Raw genomic sequence first — 20,326 nt, 5'->3', positions numbered from 1 at the left:
CCTAGCTTTCCATTTAGATGTGCTACCTTTTAAATAATGGAGTATGCGTACATGAAAGTATTATACACGAAGCAAGGTTCTTTTTCTCTCCTTGCGAAACAAGTGCTGATAAAAGCAACTTGATGAGCAGCTCAGGAGGGCTGCTGCTGACGGACAAGGATGAAAACGCTTCTCTCAGCGAGAACCGCGGGGCCCTTAAAATAGAACGCGACTTCCAGTCAAACAATAACGAACTACAAGACGGCATTTTGCTTCACTTCAACCAGGCCACTTCCCATAAGGTTTAAAAATAAATCCCGAAATAAAGAAATACAGAGAGCCTCCTCCTTCTTCTGCCCGAAGCACACAAGTCAGCAGTTTTGTCTCGGAAAGGAGGTGGTGGGCAACTCCATTGGGTCTGGGGGCCGCCAGAATGTGTTTTGGTTTTCCTGCATATATGAAAACCATATTAAAAATGCACTGAAAGCAACTAAAATTAAAAAGGAAATTCTTCACTAAGTAACATCTGATTACGTGAAATTCCTCCCACCCATGATTAACAAATAAAATCTTTCCACCCATCTGTGAATTGTTATTACATTTATGTTAATGACTTACCATGCCTTAATTGACACTAAGGTATGGCTAGGGCTCACTTATACACCAATATGTTGAATTAATATGAAACAAATCAACAATGATACTGAGCAAATCAAGCCTCGGCTCTCACTAAAAGCCAGCATGACTAAACTGAGGTTGTCATATTCTGGACATGTCGTGCATTGACAGGGGCGGCTCAACCGATTACGCAAAGTAAGCAGCTGCAGTACAGTTGATTTTGCCCAGCGGTGCTCTTGAGGCGCTCTTGGGGGGAAATAGACCTTGACATATGCGAGTTGTAATTGCTGGGATTTATAGTTCACCTACAATCAAAGAGCATTCTGAACTCCACCAATGATGGAATTGAAGTAAATATGGCACACAGAACTCACACGACGAACAGAAAATATATATAAGTGATTGGTGGGGGGGGGGGTGCAAAATACTATTTGTTTACCATTGAAAATTACCTAGGGCCGCCTCTGTGCATTGACATCGAACACTTGAAAAAGGCCAATCATCATTGTGATTTGCCTTGAAGTCACTTCTGACTTATCATAACCTTAAGGTGACTTTATCAGCCCAACTTACCTGTCTAAACATATTTCCCCCTATGAACCATCTCAGAGATTAAGATCGTCAGGGGAGGCCCTACTCTCGATCCCACCTCCTTCGCAGGCTTGACTGGTGGGAATGAGAGACAGGGCCTTCTCAGTGGTGGCCCCTCAGCTGTGGAATTCTCTTCCCGATGATATTAGATCAGCCCGCTTCCTCCTAACCTTCAGAAAGAGCAATTAACAACCCTGCTACATAACAATCAAGCCCTACTTGTCCACCATGCCTTGATACTCCAATTCAGTAGGAATCAAATATTTTGCCCAAAGCAAGAACAACAACAACACAAACCTGTGGTGCACCTTGTTAGAACAAGAATTGGAGCCAGATACCCTCTAATTCTAGCTCTAATTTCTATTTCTGGACAAGAACGCCCCCAATCCCCATGGAAATATTCAGAAGATTTGGAGATGTTGCAGAGTAGCTGGTGTACTGGATTGCCGTTCCAGATTCTAAGCCACCACTAAGCCATGAAATTTACTGGGTAACTTGGGGTCACCAAATCTCTCCCAGCTTGATCTATCGAATAGAGTTGTTGCTAGAATAAAACAGGGTGAAGGAGTGCCATAAAGACTGCTTTCATTTCATTGGAGGAAGTTCAAACCATAAAGGCCACAAACAACTAAATGCCTTGAGCTCAACCGTCCTGATCCTAGTCTCACGAAAACAGAATGTTCTTACTTCACATCACAAACAAACTTTGCTTTCTAGAAGGCATTGCATGCACACACTGATCCTATTGCAATCAAGACATGATCTCCTCCAATGACTCACAGCATGGTACGTGGCATATTTGCCCACACAAATTAGATCTATTATGCTATTTATTAGCAGCGTGGAGGGGAGTTTCTTATTTCCGCATTAAAATCCCTAGTCTGGAGAGTACAGGGAAATAGAGGCAAGCTGTCACTCAAAAACATGCCTTTAATCTATATTCAACTAAAACAGGGATTAGTTTGGGAGATGAAACAGTTGTCATGTGTACATCTAAATCTCAATCATGGCCTTTTTTGATATCCATAAGAAGGACTTTTTCAATTCCTGTAATATCCTATCTAGTTTGGCAATAACAATACTGGACTACTCTGCAGAGTGATTCCAAAAGACACAGGAGTTAATACATGTAAAGAGATCCAAACATGCTTCAACATGAACTATGTGGCTCTCAATGACTCAGTTGAGGAGAATATGCAACTTTTGAAATCAAAGAATTTTATTACTGACTATGCATGAATACCTATCCACATGAAGAGATCATCCAGAGCTTTGGGGTTGGGTGTTTCCAATAGGCTGATGATAATGCTGTTCTAGCTCTCACTTACATCTGGTGCAACTTTATGTATGTGAGTAAATAGAATGCATCTTAATACAGCTTAATACTCCTTGTAAAGTTAAGTTGGATGATAGTTGTAATAGGGCCCTCTCTCAATTATGGAACTCCGTACCCAAAATGTCGGACTGGCACCATTTCTTTGAAAATTCCAACAAGCAACCAAAATAGTACTTGGCATGAATCTTTGAAACTGCTGCTTTAACACTACTGGAGAAGTTAAACAGCTTAGCCGGTATTGAGACAGCTTACATCAATCAGGAGGTAGCAGCCAATAATGAAAAAACCAAGGCAGTGACATCTCCGGCCCAACCTCTGTTGGGCTATCAGCCAGCACACCAACACCTTAAATGCACAAATAGCTTCCTAAAATCTATAGAGATACTTTGAGAAACACCTCAGCAAGCAAGAGTCCAAAAGTGGCAGGCTAAAACCCAGGAACTCGATCCATGGCTGATACCAGTGAAAAGATTCCTCCTGGGCTCACAGAAGACTGGTTGACTTGGAAGGTGCTGAATAGACGGCACTCTGGCACCACGAGATGAGGAGTCTATATTCAGAAATGGGGCTACAAAGTGGAGTCCACGACATGTGAGTGTGGAGAAGAGCAAACCACAGACCACCTACTACCAATGCAGTTTCTGATACGATAAATAAATAAACAAACAAATACTTGATTTGAGGATTGTTTTAGACTGCTTTTGGAAGTTTTTAAAGAGTATTTAATGCTTTATCTTTCCATGTTTCAATTGGTTTTTATTTATTCATCACCCCAATGGGTCCTAGTGGGCTGGGAAGCAATGCAGAAATACTTTAAAATAAACAAACAGACCCATAATCTGACCCTAAATACAATAAGCATCACGCTCAAGTAAATTCAGAGGTCAAAACTATCACCACCCAGCTCAAAGGACATAGCCACAATTTTTCAATATAAAAAAAGATCAATTCCTTATGAGTTCCCAAAATTAGAAGTTGTTATTGCAGCTCTGGCAAGTTATCAATTCCTAAACGCCTATTTGGAAGCATAAGACAACCACCAAAATATATTATGCAGAGACAATTTCATATAGAGGTATCAGGGAGGAAAAAAAACCCAGAAAAATTACACTTCATCCTATTTTGAAAACCTCAGAAACATCAGACTCTGGGTGCATCCACACTAGGTATGAACAAACTTGGGCCCTCCAGATGTTTTGGACTTCAACTCCCACAATTCCTAACAGCCAGTAAGCTGGCTGAGATTTCTAGTTGAAGTCCAAAACACTTGGAGAGCCCAAGTTTGCCCATGCCTGATCTACACAGTGCAATTAATGGAGTTTGACACCACTTGAATGACTGTTGCTATAGAATCTCCGGGGTCTGTAGTTTGGCGAACTATCAGCATTTTTTGGTAGAGAAGGTCAAAGACTTGCAAAACCCCAACTCTTAGGATTCGGTAGCATTGAGACATGGTTGTTCAATTGGTGTCAAGGTCCATTAATTCTACAGTGTAGATGCACCCTTGGAGATAAAGCAGCGACGCTACTGTCATCATAGCCTGCTTATGGAAGCACATAATGTCACCGCCATGGACGCATCTTCTCACTCAGAAATAAAGACAGATGGACCTAACAATCGCATTGCTCTCCCCTCTGCTCAGTCTCTGTGTTTGCTTCTCAACTCAGACTCCTCTCCTCCTGGCCTTCTCCTTTATCCATCTGGACCAATCTTTGTTCCAACATTTCCAACGTCACCTCCTTCCCTTTGCTTGCTTGTCTGCTTCTTTCTTTCCATGGCATTTCTGCCCAATCCTTCCGAAACCCTCTTGCCCATCCCATCATCACCCTAAAGGACCTTCCCATGTCATTGTTGTGGTGCCTCAAAGGGCTTTTTCCATCCCCATGAAGTCCTTTGAGGCACCGCAATGCAAACTGCAGCAATTATCAAAGAGATGCTATGTTCTTATGCCACATCTAAGAAGACTTTTTTTCTTTCTTTCTTTTTCCAACATAAATTAGTATCGCTTAAGCCACAAAGCAGTTATCCGCACTGTATGCTTCAATCCATGACCTAAATCCTTTTTTTGAGGCACTTATGTGAAAGATGGTGGGCGCAGCCATTTCCTCTTCGCATCCCGCTTTTCCACAGCTGCAACCCAGAGCAGCGTACAGACACGTCACTTTGCATTTTGCAGAAAGGAGATTAAAATAGCAAAGAGTTGCAACCCCCCCCCCCTCTGTAATTATGACTGACGTACACAAATCGCTGTTCACGTGCCCAAAAAAAATGCAAGAGGCAAATGCATCACACAAGCTTACATTTTCTCAACCAGCATTTCTTAACATTTCCCATGTCATTCCAAAAAGGGGGCTCAATCCATCCACTGAGATGAAGAAGTGGCTTCAAAAAGGCAAGGAAAAGCCACACAAAACGGAAAAAAGGGGGGAACACTCCCACGAAATAAATGAAGAACACAGCAAAAGCTCCTATCTACATATGTAAACAAAAAGAAACCGGAAAGCCTTGAACTGCTGTGATTTTTATTTAGATGCAGATCAGGGGAGAATTTTGTTCCGGATCTACAGCTCCGTTCTCTAAAATACCCAACTTGTAAGTAGCCGCTCACCTGCAGCGAGTAAATAACTACCCCCAGGCGACAAGGGAGGCAGAGCCTTTGTAGACTGGAAGTGAATTGCATTCCTTCCGTCGAGCTGTCAACATGCCACACGATGTGACAAGCCAATGTGAGTAAATAAATTGTGGACTTATTCACAAAGCTGCAAGACATGTCTCTGCATTCAGCTCTCATAACAGTATATTTCAATAAATATATTACTTTTCCTTTTCACACCAAGGTACTGCTCAGATGGCAAATGATGCCACTTGCTTGTTATTTACATGAATCAAGCCTCAATGGCAGGTTTTTGGCTGTTTGCATTTTTTTTCCAAACCATTGATGTATTTTTTTTCCAGCTCTTGTAAGCAAATATTCGCACTTTAGGAAAAGGGAGTATGTTCCACAGATGTCAACCAGATCTGCCGGTTGGCAAGAGCAGCGAGATTTCGAGGGAGGGAGAAAATGTGTTATAAGCCACACACGCCTTTGCATTCTGTTAAATTAAAATTAAAGAACGGACACATCTGCTCACCACGTGTGTTGGTCGCCATGTCAGCCACTTTCTGAAAGGCATCCAAGAAGGCAGCTGCTGCTACTACCGTCGTCCTAAAATACAGTCAGATAGCCCAGTGTTAGTAACAGCTTGTCATAGTCTATTTTCATCACTTACTCACGCAAAAAAAAAAAGAGAAAAAAGAAAGAAAGTTATATTAAGGCGGAAGAAAGAATTGAGTGGGAGATTCAACAGTAACGACAAAAATAAAACCTACTGTAGGTCTTCTCCATCACGTTTATGCTTCTCTATCACTCTTGGTTTGGAAAATAATAAAATTATTTCCTACTATCCTAGAAAATATTAAGCATAACATTCTTCTGCAACACTGCTATCACTAATAATGTGGTTTACTGCAACCTAAAAGACTTATTTATACTCTCGTATGCTTCTTTATCTCTCTCTCTCTTGGTTTGGAAAATAATAAAATTATTTCCTACTATCCTAGAAAATATTTAGCATAACATTCTTTTGCAACACTGCTATCACTAATAATGTGGTTTACTGCAACCTAAAAGACTTATTTATACTCTCGTATGCTTCTTTATCTCTCTCTCTCTTGGTTTGGAAAATAATAAAATTATTTTCTACTATCCTAGAAAATATTAAGCATAACATTCTTCTGCAACACTGCAATCACTAATAATGTGGTTTACTGCAACCTAAAAGAATAATTTTCAAAGACTCGGACCCTGGACTACAACTCCCATTATCCTAATTGTTAACAGGATAACACAGAGTGCATCTACACCACAAATGGGAAACTTCGGCCCTCCAGGTGTTTTGGACTTCAACTCCCACAATTCCTAACAGCCTATCGGCTGTTAGGAATTGTGGGAGTTGAAGTCCAAAACACCTGGAGGGTCAAAGTTTGCCCATGCCTGATCTACACTGTAGAATGAATGCAGTTTGATCCCAATTTAACTTCTGTGATTCAGTGCTATAGGATCTTGGCGGTTGTTGTTTGGTGAGACAGCCTCACTCTTAGTAAAGACCTTGTAAAACCACAACACCCATGATTCCACGGCACTATGCCACCTCAATTCAAGTGGTGTCAAACTGTAGTTCTACTGTGTAGATGCGCCCATAGAGTATAATCCAATAATGTCTGTGGATCTCACAATGCGAAGTGTCTAGATCTAGGGAAGTCATGCTACCCCTCTATTCTGCTCTGGTTAGACCACACCCGGAATATTGTGTCCAATTCTGGGCACCACAATTCAAGAGAGATATTGACAAGCTGGAATGTGTCCAGAGGAGAGTGACTAAAATGATAAAGGGTCTGGAGAACAAGCCCTATGAGGAGTGGCTTAAGGAGCTGGACATGTTTAGCCTGAAGAAGAGAAGGCTGAGAGGAGATATGATAGGCATGTATAAATATGTGAGAGGAAGCCACAGGGAGGAGGGAGCAAGCTTGTTTTCTGCTTCCTTGGAGACTAGGACGCGGAACAATGGCTTCAAACTACAAGAAAGGAGATTCCATCTGAACATGAGGAAGAACTTCCTGACTGTGAGAGCCGTTCAGCAGTGGAACTCTCTGCCCCGGAATGTGGTGGAGGGTCCTTCTTTGGAAGCTTTTAAACAGAGGCTGGATGGCCATCTGTCAGGGTTGATTTGAATGCAATATTCCTGCTTCTTGGCAGGGAGTTGGACTGGATGGCCCATGAGGTCTCTTCCAACTCTTTGATTCTATGATTCTATGAAGGACTGTATCAGAGAAAATAATAATAATCATCATCATCATCATCATCATCATCTTTATTGGAGACGAGGAATATTTTAAAGTATTTTACCATATATATTAAACACTATCAGCAGTATTGGGGTCCCTTTACATATTATTCCTTTACAAACAAATTTAGAATAACACATAATATTTTGCAGTGTGGATACAAAACGTATGTGAGTCATACTTTGGCTCAAGAGCTGAAGATTAACTCCACTTTCGAGCCAAGTGTAGATCTGATGACAAACCCCAGTTCACTATTGTCTAATGTGTTAATCAGCTCCAGGTATAGAAGGCTAGGAAAAGAAGAAGGAAGTCAAAACAAGTTGGGTTACAAACTCAAGCAACTACTAAGGGGCATTTTTACAACCAAGCTATTCTAAAAGAGTTTAAATATGTGTTTTTCTTGTGCAACGGGCCCTCCTTATCCATGGAGTCTGTGTTTATGAATTCAAACATCTACAACTTGAATGCATTACTTTAAAATTCCAAAAAGTCAATCGTGATTTTGGCATTGTATATAAGGGGTTCTGTTTTACTAAACCACTGTGTATAATGGAACTTGAGATTTTGCTTATTCCTATGGTGCTGGCAGAGTCTTCTTGGTGGTTGCTCCCTAACTTGCTGAGGTTTCTGGGAGTTGTAGGCCAAAAACATCTGGGGACCCCAGGTTGAGAACCACTGTTCTAGAGCAATGGTTCTCAAACTTTCTAATTTGGGAGCTGCAGGTACTCAGCATTCTGAACTCCACCAATATTGGAATTGAACCAAACTTGGTCCTGTCTTATACTCTCTAGCACAGTGATTCTCCACCTTCCTAATGCCGCAACCCCTTAATATAGTTCCTCATGTTGTGGTGACCCCCAACCATGAGATTATTTCCATTGCTATTTCATAACTGTAATTTTTCTACTGTTATGAACTGTAATGTAAATATCTGATATACAGAATGTATTTTCATTCACTGGACCAAATTTGGCACAAATTCCCAATATGCCCAAATCTGAATACCAGGTGGGGTTGGGGAGGGGATAGATTTTGTCATTTGGGAGTTGTGGTTGCTGGGATGTATAGTTAACCTACAATCAAAGAGCATTCTGAACTCCACCAATGATGGAAATGGAACCAAACTTGGCACACAGAACTCGCACGACCAACAGAAAATACTGAACAGGTTTGGTGGGCATTGAGCTTGAGTTTTGGAGTTGTAGTTCACCTACATCCAGAGAGCACTGTGGACCCAAAAAATGATGGATCTGGACAAACTTGGCACGAATACTCAATATGCCCAAATATGAATGCTGGTGGAGTTTGGGGAAAACAGACCTTGACATTTGGGAGTTGTAGTTGTTGGGATTTATAGTTCACCTACAATCAAAGAGCCCCTTGAACCCCACCAACACTAGAATTGGGCCAAACTTCCCAAACAGAACATTCATGACTAACAGAAAATACTTCATTTTCTGATGTTCTTTGTCAACCCCTCTGGCACCTCCTCGCAACCCCCCCTGGGGTCCTGATCCCTTGAGAAACGCTGGTCTAGAGAGGATAGATTGGCATCCTCCTTGCTAGCTTTTGTGGGCAAGTGAAGGCTTTTAATTTTTGGCAGGACTGACTGTTTGGCAGAAAAATGCATTTCATGCTTATATTTTCTTTTTTAATGGTTTGCTTTTAACAATATTTAATTATATTGATTTCTAACTTTTGTACGATGTGATTGTTTTAAAGCTGTCTCTGATGTACCTTTTGTAAGCCATCTTGACCTCCTAACTGGGGAAAAGGCAGAGTATATATACATAAATATAATAATACAAATAATTCTCACATATGCCAGTGCTCCAATACTGACTGACATAGCAAACTCTTAAGAATATATAAATGCCCATCAATCTCACTAAAAAAATTTATTATTTATTTATTCATTTAATAAAACATTTTATCGGAACATATATCCAAGGACTTCAGGTCTACTGGCACAATTCTATGGTCTACTACTGCTGGAAATCACCATAGAATAGCATTGAAGAACCTAGACATTCCTAATGACAAGACATCCAGACAAGACTGATGTACTCCTGGTCAGTCGAAAGGCTGAACAGGGTATAGGGTTAGAGTCTGTGCTGGATGGGGTTACGCTCCCTGCGAAGACACAGGTTCATGGCTTGGGAGTTCTCCTGGATTCATCACTGAGCCTGCAACCCCAGGTCTCGGTGGTGGCCAAGGGTAGCTTTCGCACATTTAAAACTTGTGCACCAATTGCATCCGTATCTTCTTTTGTATGAATGTTTGTGCGGCATCAAATTGTTGCCTACTGGAAGCCACTCTGAGACCCCCTTCGGGGTGAGAAGGGTGGGGTATAAATATAGTAAATAAATAAATTAATAATGAGGACTTCTGTCCAGTAATCTCTACCTCAGGGGTCTGGAGAACAAGCCCTATGAGGAGCGGCTTAAGGAGCTGGGCATGTTTAGCCTGAAGAAGAGAAGGCTGAGAGGGGATATGATAGCCATGTATAAATATGTGAGGGGAAGCCACAGGGAGGAGGGAGCAAGTTTGTTTTCTGCTTCCCTGGAGACTAGGACGCAATGGAACAATGGCTTCAAACTACAAGAGAGGAGATTCCATCTGAACATGAGGAAGAACTTCCTGACTGTGAGAGCCGTTCAGCAGTGGAACTCTCTGCCCCGGAGTGTGGTGGAGGCTCCTTCTTTGGAAGCTTTTAAACAGAGGCTGGATGGCCATCTGTCAGGGGTGATTTGAATGCAATATTCCTGCTTCTTGGCAGGGGGTTGGACTGGGTGGCCCATGAGGTCTCTTCCAACTCTTTGATTCTATGATTCTATGATTGTATGATCCTCAAACTAAGGCCTGGGGGCTGGATATGACCCTCCAAGGTAATTTACCAGGCCCTCGCTCAGGGTCAACCTAAGTCTGAAACAACTTGAAAGCACACAACAACAACAACAACAACAAGAAGAATCCTATCTCATCAGCCAAAAGCAGGCCCACGCTTGCCATTGAAATACTAGTAAGTTTATATATTTTTTAATTGTTCTTCATTTTAATCATTACAAATAAGATATTTGCAGTATGCATAGGAATTCATTCATGTTTTTTTTCAAATTATAATCTGGTCCTCCAACAGTTTGAGGAACTGTGACCTGACCCTCTGTTTAAAAAGTTTGAGGACCCCTGCTCTAGGTCCTCCAGCATGAAGGGAAGAAGTTGACCCTTGAGTCACGCTGGAAGACCAGGAGATGTCTAGAGAGAACATTTTAAAAGAGAGACAAGAGAGGAGATTCCATCTGAACACAAGGAAGAACTTCCTGACTGTGAGAGCTGTTCAGCAGTGGAACTCTCTGCCCCGGAGTGTGGTGGAGGCTCCTTCTTTGGAAGCTTTTAAACAGAGGCTGGATGGCCATCTGTCAGGGGTGATTTGAATGCAATATTCCTGCTTCTTGGCAGGGGGTTGGACTGAATGGCCCATGAGGTCTCTTCCAACTCTTTGATTCTAAATCAAATCTGCAAAAATCAAAAATGCAAATGTGGAGGGAGGGCTGTACAACCATTACATCAGTAAATCCAATCTACGACTGTCTCAAGAGGGGCAATCCTGCATGAGATACACCACACAAATCTGCTGATCCTGTGGCATGGCGCTTGGTTGAAATTTTTGACAAGGAAATGAAAGTCAACCAAATTTTCCACACAGATCAGCAAGAGAGACATCTCCGTTTGCAACCAACAGCCCTTTCTTCCCTTTCCTGCATGGAACTAGTAGCAGCAGCCAGTCCCCAGATTCTTACCCCCAGCAGACAGTAGATCCGGACTTCCTAAATATAGCGGGTACTTCATGAATAAGTAGGTCTTAAGGACCTTGTTCACCTTAAAAATTCATGCTGAAGTGTTTCCTTCTCTGCTGTAATTAACTGCATATTCAGATTTGAAATTTAAGGAATCTGGGACATGACTTTGGGGATAAACTACAACAAGAGCAGCAGGAGGAGGGAAATAAATCAACATGGCCCCAAACTCAAGCATTATCCGAGATGGGATTAAATCGTGCCTCTGAAAGCATCTCACGAGCACCTTAGATCTTGCAGTTCAGGAGAGGAATATTTTAAATAAGACACAGTACTGATTGATATCCTGTGTCTGAAATACTTGGATGGGTTTCAGATTTATTTATTTATTGGATTTTAAATACCTGTGTTTACACATATAAGTAAATAATGAGATATTCTGGAGGTGGGACCCACATCTAAATATCTGTTTTTTTCTGTTTTACGTACACTTCATAGACATATCCTGAAAAAAATTTTATCCAGTATATTTTTTAAAAAATTGTGATTGTAGCATTGGGCACTGAACCAATTCCCTCTCAGCAATGGAAAACTTGGGCAAATTAGTCTCTTTCAGCCTTTGAAGAAGTGAGTGAGAAACATCCTTGGTATAAAAATTTCCAATAAGACAAAATTGTGTTGTGATTTCAGTGCTGTATTGTGACTCCACGGGAACTAACATTCAAATCCCCCACTAAGCCATGAAAACTCACTTGGAGACCTTGAACAAGTCAAACAACTCCCTTGGGGCAGGGAGGGGGGGGGCTCCACAATGCTCCCAATGTTGTTGTTTTTGTTATTCCTGCTTCACTCTTTACAATCACAGAATAATACAGTTGGAAGAGTCCCACATGGGCCGTCTAGTCCAAGCCCCTGCCATGCAGGAAAAGCACAATAAAAGCACCTCCAACAGATGCCCATCCAGCCTCTCTTTACAAGCCTCCAAAGAGGGATCTTCCACAACACCCCAAGGCAAAGAGTTTTACTGATGATCATCTTTTGCACTGACACATGGTAATGGATCCACACTGAAGATATATATATATATACATACATACATACATACACACACTAGCCATACGCTGCCACGTGTTGCTGTGGCCCAGTCTGTGTATATGTATTTTGTGTGTGTATGTGTGTTTATATTTGTGTATGTGTATATGTGCATGTCTGCATATATATGTGGTTTTGTGCATGTGTTGTAATGTATTTTTTGTTTTTTGGCTTTTTAAGTCTCTTCCAGGAAATTTTCCTCTGTACGGACGACATCGCCATCACTGCTCAAGCAGGGAGCTTTGAAATGATTGGACAGAAGCTCTCCAAAGCTTCAGGGTGTATTATTATTATTATTATTACTACTACTACTACTAGCCCTCCCCTGCCACGCGTTGCTGTGACCCAGTCTGTGTATATGTATTTTGTGTGCGTATATGTGTGTGTCTGCATATATATGTGGTTTTGTGCATGCGTTGTAATGTATTTTTTGTTTTTTGGCTTTTTAAGTCTCTTCCAGGAAATTTTCCTCTGTACGGACGACATCGCCATCACTGCTCAAGCAGGGAGCTTTGAAATGATTGGACAGAAGCTCTCCAAAGCTTCAGGGTGTATTATTATTATTATTATTATTACTACTACTACTACTAGCCCTCCCCTGCCACGCGTTGCTGTGACCCAGTCTGTGTATATGTATTTTGTGTGCGTATATGTGTGTGTCTGCATATATATGTGGTTTTGTGCATGCGTTGTAATGTATTTTTTGTTTTTTGGCTTTTTAAGTCTCTTCCAGGAAATTTTCCTCTGTACGGACGACATCGCCATCACTGCTCAAGCAGGGAGCTTTGAAATGATTGGACAGAAGCTCTCCAAAGCTTCAGGGTGTATTATTATTATTATTATTATTACTACTACTACTACTAGCCCTCCCCTGCCACGCGTTGCTGTGACCCAGTCTGTGTATATGTATTTTGTGTGCGTATATGTGTGTGTCTGCATATATATGTGGTTTTGTGCATGCGTTGTAATGTATTTTTTGTTTTTTGGCTTTTTAAGTCTCTTCCAGGAAATTTTCCTCTGTACGGACGACACCGTCATCACTGCTCAAGCAGGGAGCTTTGAAATGATTGGACAGAAGCTCTCCAAAGCTTCAGGGTGTATTATTATTATTATTACTACTACTACTACTACTACTACTAGCCCTCCCCTGCCACGCGTTGCTGTGACCCAGTCTGTGTATATGTATTTTGTGTGCGTATATGTGTGTGTCTGCATATATATGTGGTTTTGTGCATGCGTTGTAACGTATTTTTTGTTTTTTGGCTTTTTAAGTCTCTTTTGGGACATTTTCCTCTATGATGACGACATCGCCATCACTGCTCAAGCAGGGAGCTTTAAAATGATTGGACATTTCTGAAGCTTCAAGGTGTATTATTATTATCAATATTATTACTAGCCGTCCCCTGCCACATGTTGCTGTGGCCCAGTCTGTGTATATGTGCTTTGTGTGTGTATATATTTGTGTATATGTGTATATATGTGTGTTTGCATATATATATATGTGTGTGTGTGTGTGTGTGTGTGGTTTTGCACATGCATTGCAATGTAATTTTTGTTTTTTGGCTTTTTAAGTCTCTTCTGCTGTGTTTTTCAGTGTTTTTATGAGTGATGGTCACTTGTTGGCCTGAGAGGTGTCTTGTGTCCAAATTTGGTGTACATTTGTCCAGTGGTTTTTGAGTTCTGTTAATCCCACAAACTAACATTACATATATATATATATATAATGCTGGAAAAGTGTCAACCATATATTCTCATTGGTGCCCTTTATCCTTCCCGCTTCTCCCATATCCTAATTTCTAACCTGCTTACGAGCAGAGTCTTTCCAAGCTTTAAAACAGGATATTTCCCTAGACTTATCTGGAAATTGTTGCTGGTCCCTGATGACCTCTCATTTATGGATTAACTGGACCTGACCCTGTTTAGCTCTTAAAATCAGACAAAATGCAGTATGTTCAGGTTGTTGCAGTATTGCACATGATTCTCCTTTTTAAAAAAACAACTCTGAAATTTTCCTTCGTGTCCCTTCCTCTTTCCAGAAGCCCAAATTGCTAAGCCACAAGCCCTACAATTTCCTGGAACTGAAACCCAGTCGACTGGAAAGTTTCCTAGCCCCATAATTACAACCTGGTTTCTAAAAGACTTCCACTACCACAGTGGTCTTTTATTCAACTTATTTGCTTACGGCCTAGAGGTCTGTTTGCATAAGCAAACTGATTCATTATTAGGAGCTCTGTAGCACTATTTGCTAATCCCAAATGCAATGACTGAGAATATTTCGATTCTTCTGCTTTTGTAACAAATGACTACCACACCTCCAAGGATTAGCTCTACATGACTCAGGGGAACCTATCTAAAAAAACATACTAAAGTCAAGGTCAAATAATCCCTTATATCACTGGTTCTTAACCTTTTGGGGGAGGAAGCAATGAATCCCTTAATTGTGTTCAATATTAAAAACAGAAAGGAAAAATATGGGCAATTCATATACTCCTTGAAGCTATAGACACTGTAGAATTAAGACCCTGAAATGCATGGTTGTTGTTCAGAAAATGTGTGAGTGTATACACGTCTGGGGAGCAAATTCAGAAACAAATGGAGAAAGGGAAGTAGCATGGATAGGAGAGGAAAGGGTTGAGCTGCTTTATACTGCTCTTCTAACAATCAAATTATATCCTAGACCAGCAATGGGCAACTCTTAGGAATTTGGGGCTCACTATGGCCTTCAAGTAGGGTCACACACTGCACTACATCATCCCCCCCCCCAAAAAAAACAACCAACTTTTTTGGCCCCAAATGCCTCCAAATATCTCCAAATGTCTCCCTACACATGAATTTCCTTCCTTTCCACAGTTATGGTTCTGTCCAGCTTACTTATCCAAATGTATATCCCTCTACATCCCACCCTGCAGTTTAATATCTTCCGGGGAGGCCCTTCTCTCGCTCCCACTAGCTTAACAAATGCGTTTGGTGGGGACGAGGGACAGGGCCTTCTCAGTGATGGCCCCCCACCTGTGGAACTTGCTCCCCAGCGAGATTAGCTCGGCTTTATCCCTCCTTTCTTTCAGGAAGAAACTTAAGCCATGGTTCTGGTACCAGGCTTTTGGACAGCAGGCATAACAGCACTTTGGATGTTGAATTGGACATTATTTGACAATAATGATTTAATGTTCAATAATGATTTAATGTTCCATCTATTGTTTTAAATTGTTAATTTAATGTTCCATTTATTGTTTTAAATTGTTGTCTGTATGTTGCAGCATCGAATTGTTGCCGAATGTAAGCCGCCCTGAGTCGTCGTGTCCCCCCCCCCCCGGGGGGGTTGAGAAAGACGGGGTAGAAATGTTGGAAATAATAAATTACTATTATTGATGCATGACATTTCATAATTGCAGTTGTACAACATCAACCATGGAAATAATAAATTATTATTACTATTATTGATGCCTGATGTTTCATAACTGCAGTTGTACAACATCAACCAAGGAAATAATAAATTATTGTTACTATTATTGATGCCTGACGTTTCATAATTGCAGTTGTACAACATCAACCATGGAAATAATAAATTATTATTACTATTATTGATGCCTGATGTTTCATAACTGCAGTTGTACAACATCAACCAAGGAAATAATAAATTATTGTTACTATTATTGATGCCTGACGTTTCATAATTGCAGTTGTACAACATCAACCATAGAAATAATAAATTATTATTACTATTATTGATGCCTGATGTTTCATAATTGCAGTTGTACAACATCAACCAAGGAAATAATAAATTATTATTACTATTATTGATGCCTGACGTTTCATAATTGCAGTTGTACAACATCAACCATGGAAATAATAAATTATTATTACTATTATTGATGCCTGATGTTTCATAACTGCAGTTGTACAACATCAACCAAGGAAATAATAAATTATTGTTACTATTATTGATGCCTGACGTTTCATAATTGCAGTTGTACAACATCAACCATGGAAATAATAAATTATTATTACTATTATTGATGCCTGACGTTTCATAATTGCAGTTGTACAACATCAACCAAGGAAATAATAAATTATTGTTACTATTATTGATGCCTGACGTTTCATAATTGCAGTTGTACAACATCAACCATGGAAATAATACATTATTATTACTATTATTGATGCCTGATGTTTCATAAGTGCAGTTGTACAACATCAACCATGGAAATAATACATTATTATTACTATTATTGATGCCTGACATTTCATAATTGCAGTTGTACAACATCAACCATGGAAATAATACATTATTATTACTATTATTGATGCCTGACATTTCATAATTGCAGTTGTACAACATCAACCATGGAAATAATACATTATTATTACTATTATTGATGCCTGACGTTTCATAATTGCAGTTGTACAACATCAACCATGGAAATAATACATTATTATTACTATTATTGATGCCTGACATTTCATAATTGCAGTTGTACAACATCAACCATGGAAATAATACATTATTATTACTATTATTGATGCCTGACGTTTCATAATTGCAGTTGTACAACATCAACCAAGGAAATAATAAATTATTATTACTATTATTGATGCCTGACATTTCATAATTGCAGTTGTACAACATCAACCATGGAAATAATACATTATTATGACTATTATTGATGCCTAACATTTCATAATTGCAGTTGTACAACTTCAACCAAGGAAATAATAAATTATTATTACTATTATTGATGCCTAACGTTTCATAATTGCAGCTGTACAACATCAACCATGGTAAATGCAAAGGATCTGCATAACCATGACTACAAATCACTGTTCATACAACCAACACAGCATGCATTAACACAAACTATGGTTTGCATCAACAAGAGATGGAAAGAAGAATAAAAAAAGAGAGAAGAAAATATCACCCTTAAAATTGCTCCTGATAAACAAGCAATGGTTTGAAGGAACCATAGGAACATCTGCTACAAATATAAGTTTATTCATACTATGGTTATATGCAGATGATTAAAGAAAGAATACCACTGTAAGTAAGTAAGTAAGTAAGAAAGAAAGACAAAAAGACAATAAAGACAGAAAGAAAGAAAGAAAGAAAGAAAGAAAGAAAGAAAGAAAGAAAGAAAGAAAAGCAAGATAAGTGCGATAATAGCTTACCTAAGCTGAGACTGCAGTTTTCCTGCTTTGTTGATGAAATCTTCCCAAACTGGATAGCTTCCCTGGAAGAACAAAGAAAAAACATATGTTGTAAATGTCTTAATTTGATCAGTCTTCCAAAAAGACAACTGGGAGTGGCACACGTCAATGGGCACATTCAGTCATACTCTTAAACAATGGTTCTCAACCTGTGGGTCCCCAGATGTTTTGGTCTTCAACTCCCAGAAATCCTAACAGCTGGTAAACTGGCTGGGATTTCTGGGAGTTGTATGCCAAAACACCTGGGACCCACACGTTGAGAACCACTTCTGCAAACAATTTAAAGATTTTTTATGCTACTTTTCCTTTAAAACAGGGTATGGGAGGGAAATCAAGAGCATGGAAACAGAAAAAGACAGAATTTTCAGTCTCATCCTCTATTTCTGTTTAGCACTATGATAAGGTCTTTGTTGGGCAAGGGATCAGTTCTTCTCAAAGCCCTTAGGAATGGAAGACCTAATCTGACCCTAGTTCTACGCAAGGTTTATTTCCAGAAATTTTGAAGCCAGTGTGTGTTAACTCAGAAATTTCAACAGAAAGGAGGAAACCATGAAAATGAACAAAATCTGGCTACCAGTATTAAAAAACTCTAAAAATTACAACAGCACAACAACAGAGAGGAAACAAACAAGGACATCTAATCACCTCTTAACAAAAGTTTGCTCCAGGAACTGTCAGGCCATTATATGCTAATCAAGGTGGTCAGTTGAAACATTCACACCTAGCTCCAGCAGACAAGAGTCCTTCGTCCCACCCTGGTCATTCCACAGATATATATACCCTTTTTCCTAGTTCCAACACACCTCACTACCTTTGAGGATGCTTGCCATAGATGCAGGCGAAACGTCAGGAAAGAATGCCTCTAGACCATAGCCATATAGCCCAAAAAAACCTACAACAACCCAAACCAGAAATATTTGGAAAAACCGGGGGTGGGGGGGATACTGTATTACCTTTACAACTTCCTGACTGTGAGAGCCGTTCAGCAGTGGAACTCTCCACCCCGGAGTGTGATGGAGGCTCCTTCTTTGGAAGCTTTTAAACAGAGGCTGGATGGCCATCTGTCAGGGGTGATTTGAATGCAATATTCCTGCTTCTTGGCAGGGGGTTGGACTGGATGGTCCATGAGGACTCTTCCAACTCTTTGATTCTATGATTCTATGACTCTATGAAAGTTAATTTGCTGCTTTATGAATGTGAAAATGTGTGATGCCTAATTTAGTTGGTCATAAAATTATAATTGGGGAAATTAAAAATTACAGCTTATTCAGACAATAATTAAGAATTACTCTGCTTTACATTTTCGTCCCAAATGGCTCCACAAGCACCTGACCACCGAGGAACACCAAAACTATAAGGGCTTCTATTTAGTTTATGAGGTACAATTTGTAAAAAGCAAGAAAGAAATAAAAGAAACCATTAGCATTTGGAAAATTATTTTGTCTTTTCTAGTTCTCCACAGGAGAGAGAGATTTACAACCCCCCGTTATGTCAGTTCCATGGCTGCCATTCTGCTACCGAGCACAATTCAAAGTGCTGGCTTTAGCCTATAAAGCCCAGCTTACCTGTCAAAATGTATCTCTTCCAAGCCATCAAATGCTAATCAAGGTGGTCAGTTGAAACATTCACACCTAGCTCCAGCAGACAAGAGTCCTTTGTCCCACCCTAGTCATTCCACAGATATGTAAACCCTTTTCCCTAGTTCCAATAGACCTCACTACCTCTGAGGATACTTGCCATAGATGCAGGTGAAACGTCAGGAGAAAATGCCTCTAGAACATGGCCATATAGCCCAAAAAAACCTACAACAACCCAAAATGTATCTCTCTCTATGATCCACCTCACAGGTTAAGATTGTCTGGGGAGGCCCTGCTCTCGGTCCCACCTTCTTCGCAGGCGCCGTTGGTGGGGACAAGAGACGGGGCCTTCTCAGTGATGGCCCCTCATCTATGGAACTCCCTCCCCAACTAAATTATATCAGCTTCCTCCCTCCTGACTTTCAGGAAAAAACTAAAAACGTAGCTATGGGACTAAGGTTTTGGTCAGTAATTTTTTTATCAGTGCAATAAGTGAATTCAAAATAGTGAAACAGCTCTGGGGTATGATTTTGGACTGCATGGTTTTAATGTTGATATGTTTTTAACTTTTTGGTTTTTAATGTATTTGTTTATTTCATTTGTATGTATTTTGTGCAGCATCAAATTGTTGCCTACTTGTAAGGCCGCTCAGGGTGAAAAGGGTGTGATATAAATATGGAAAATAAATAAATAAATAAACACTTCCCTGATTTTTTCCAATTTTACTATATTTTATCCAAAATTAACCTGATCTGGACCCAATGGCACAATAATGACCTGTATAGCTAGGCAAGAAGAAGTTTAGCATAATCCAAAATTCTCATTTTCATAACTGATATAGATGGTACATTCTGCACTAGCGGCTACAGATTGCGAAGATTCACCATGATGGTAGAAAATCCTGTTTTAACATTACACAACAGTCAAGGTTCACAAAACTCCACTTTTGCCAGGATGGAAAGGTACCTAATTCTCAACTATGTCAAGAACAGTTACTCATTAACATAAAGGTTTGCATTCATGCAATTGTAGAGTGTCCAGTTCAGCAAAAAGGGCAAGCCAAGGATATCTTACGATGTGCTAGAGATGGCTATTTACATAAATCTGCATCAATATGTTACTTTTTCTGTAGACAGGAAGGGAAAATAGAAACCTTCAATAAATATGAAATACATACAATTTTTTTGTTATCAAAGCTGAACTACATTTTACTCATTTAGCAGCATATGTAAATAAATGGAATATAATCA

At 39.9% G+C, this 20,326-nt stretch overlaps 1 protein-coding gene across 13 annotated transcripts in view; it reads right to left on the bottom strand.

Moving 5' to 3' along the window:
* The window catches only part of MTSS1 (MTSS I-BAR domain containing 1), a 240,799-nt gene that overhangs the window by 189,619 nt on the left and 30,854 nt on the right, over positions 1 to 20,326 (bottom strand). For all 13 annotated transcript variants that reach the window (XM_067467292.1, XM_067467300.1, XM_067467293.1 and 10 more), the window contains exons 2-3: positions 17,461 to 17,522; positions 5,656 to 5,729 (exon numbers count right to left, since the gene is read on the bottom strand). In XM_067467292.1, coding sequence (XP_067323393.1) covers positions 5,656 to 5,729; positions 17,461 to 17,522 — 136 coding nt within the window. The remainder of the gene's footprint in view (positions 1 to 5,655; positions 5,730 to 17,460; positions 17,523 to 20,326) is intronic.

The sequence above is a fragment of the Anolis sagrei genome, chromosome 4 (assembly GCF_037176765.1).
Source record: "Anolis sagrei isolate rAnoSag1 chromosome 4, rAnoSag1.mat, whole genome shotgun sequence".
Lineage (NCBI taxonomy): Eukaryota > Metazoa > Chordata > Lepidosauria > Squamata > Dactyloidae > Anolis > Anolis sagrei.
The sequence above is the reverse complement of the archived record's forward strand: the minus strand, read 5'-3'. Positions and strand labels throughout refer to the sequence as shown.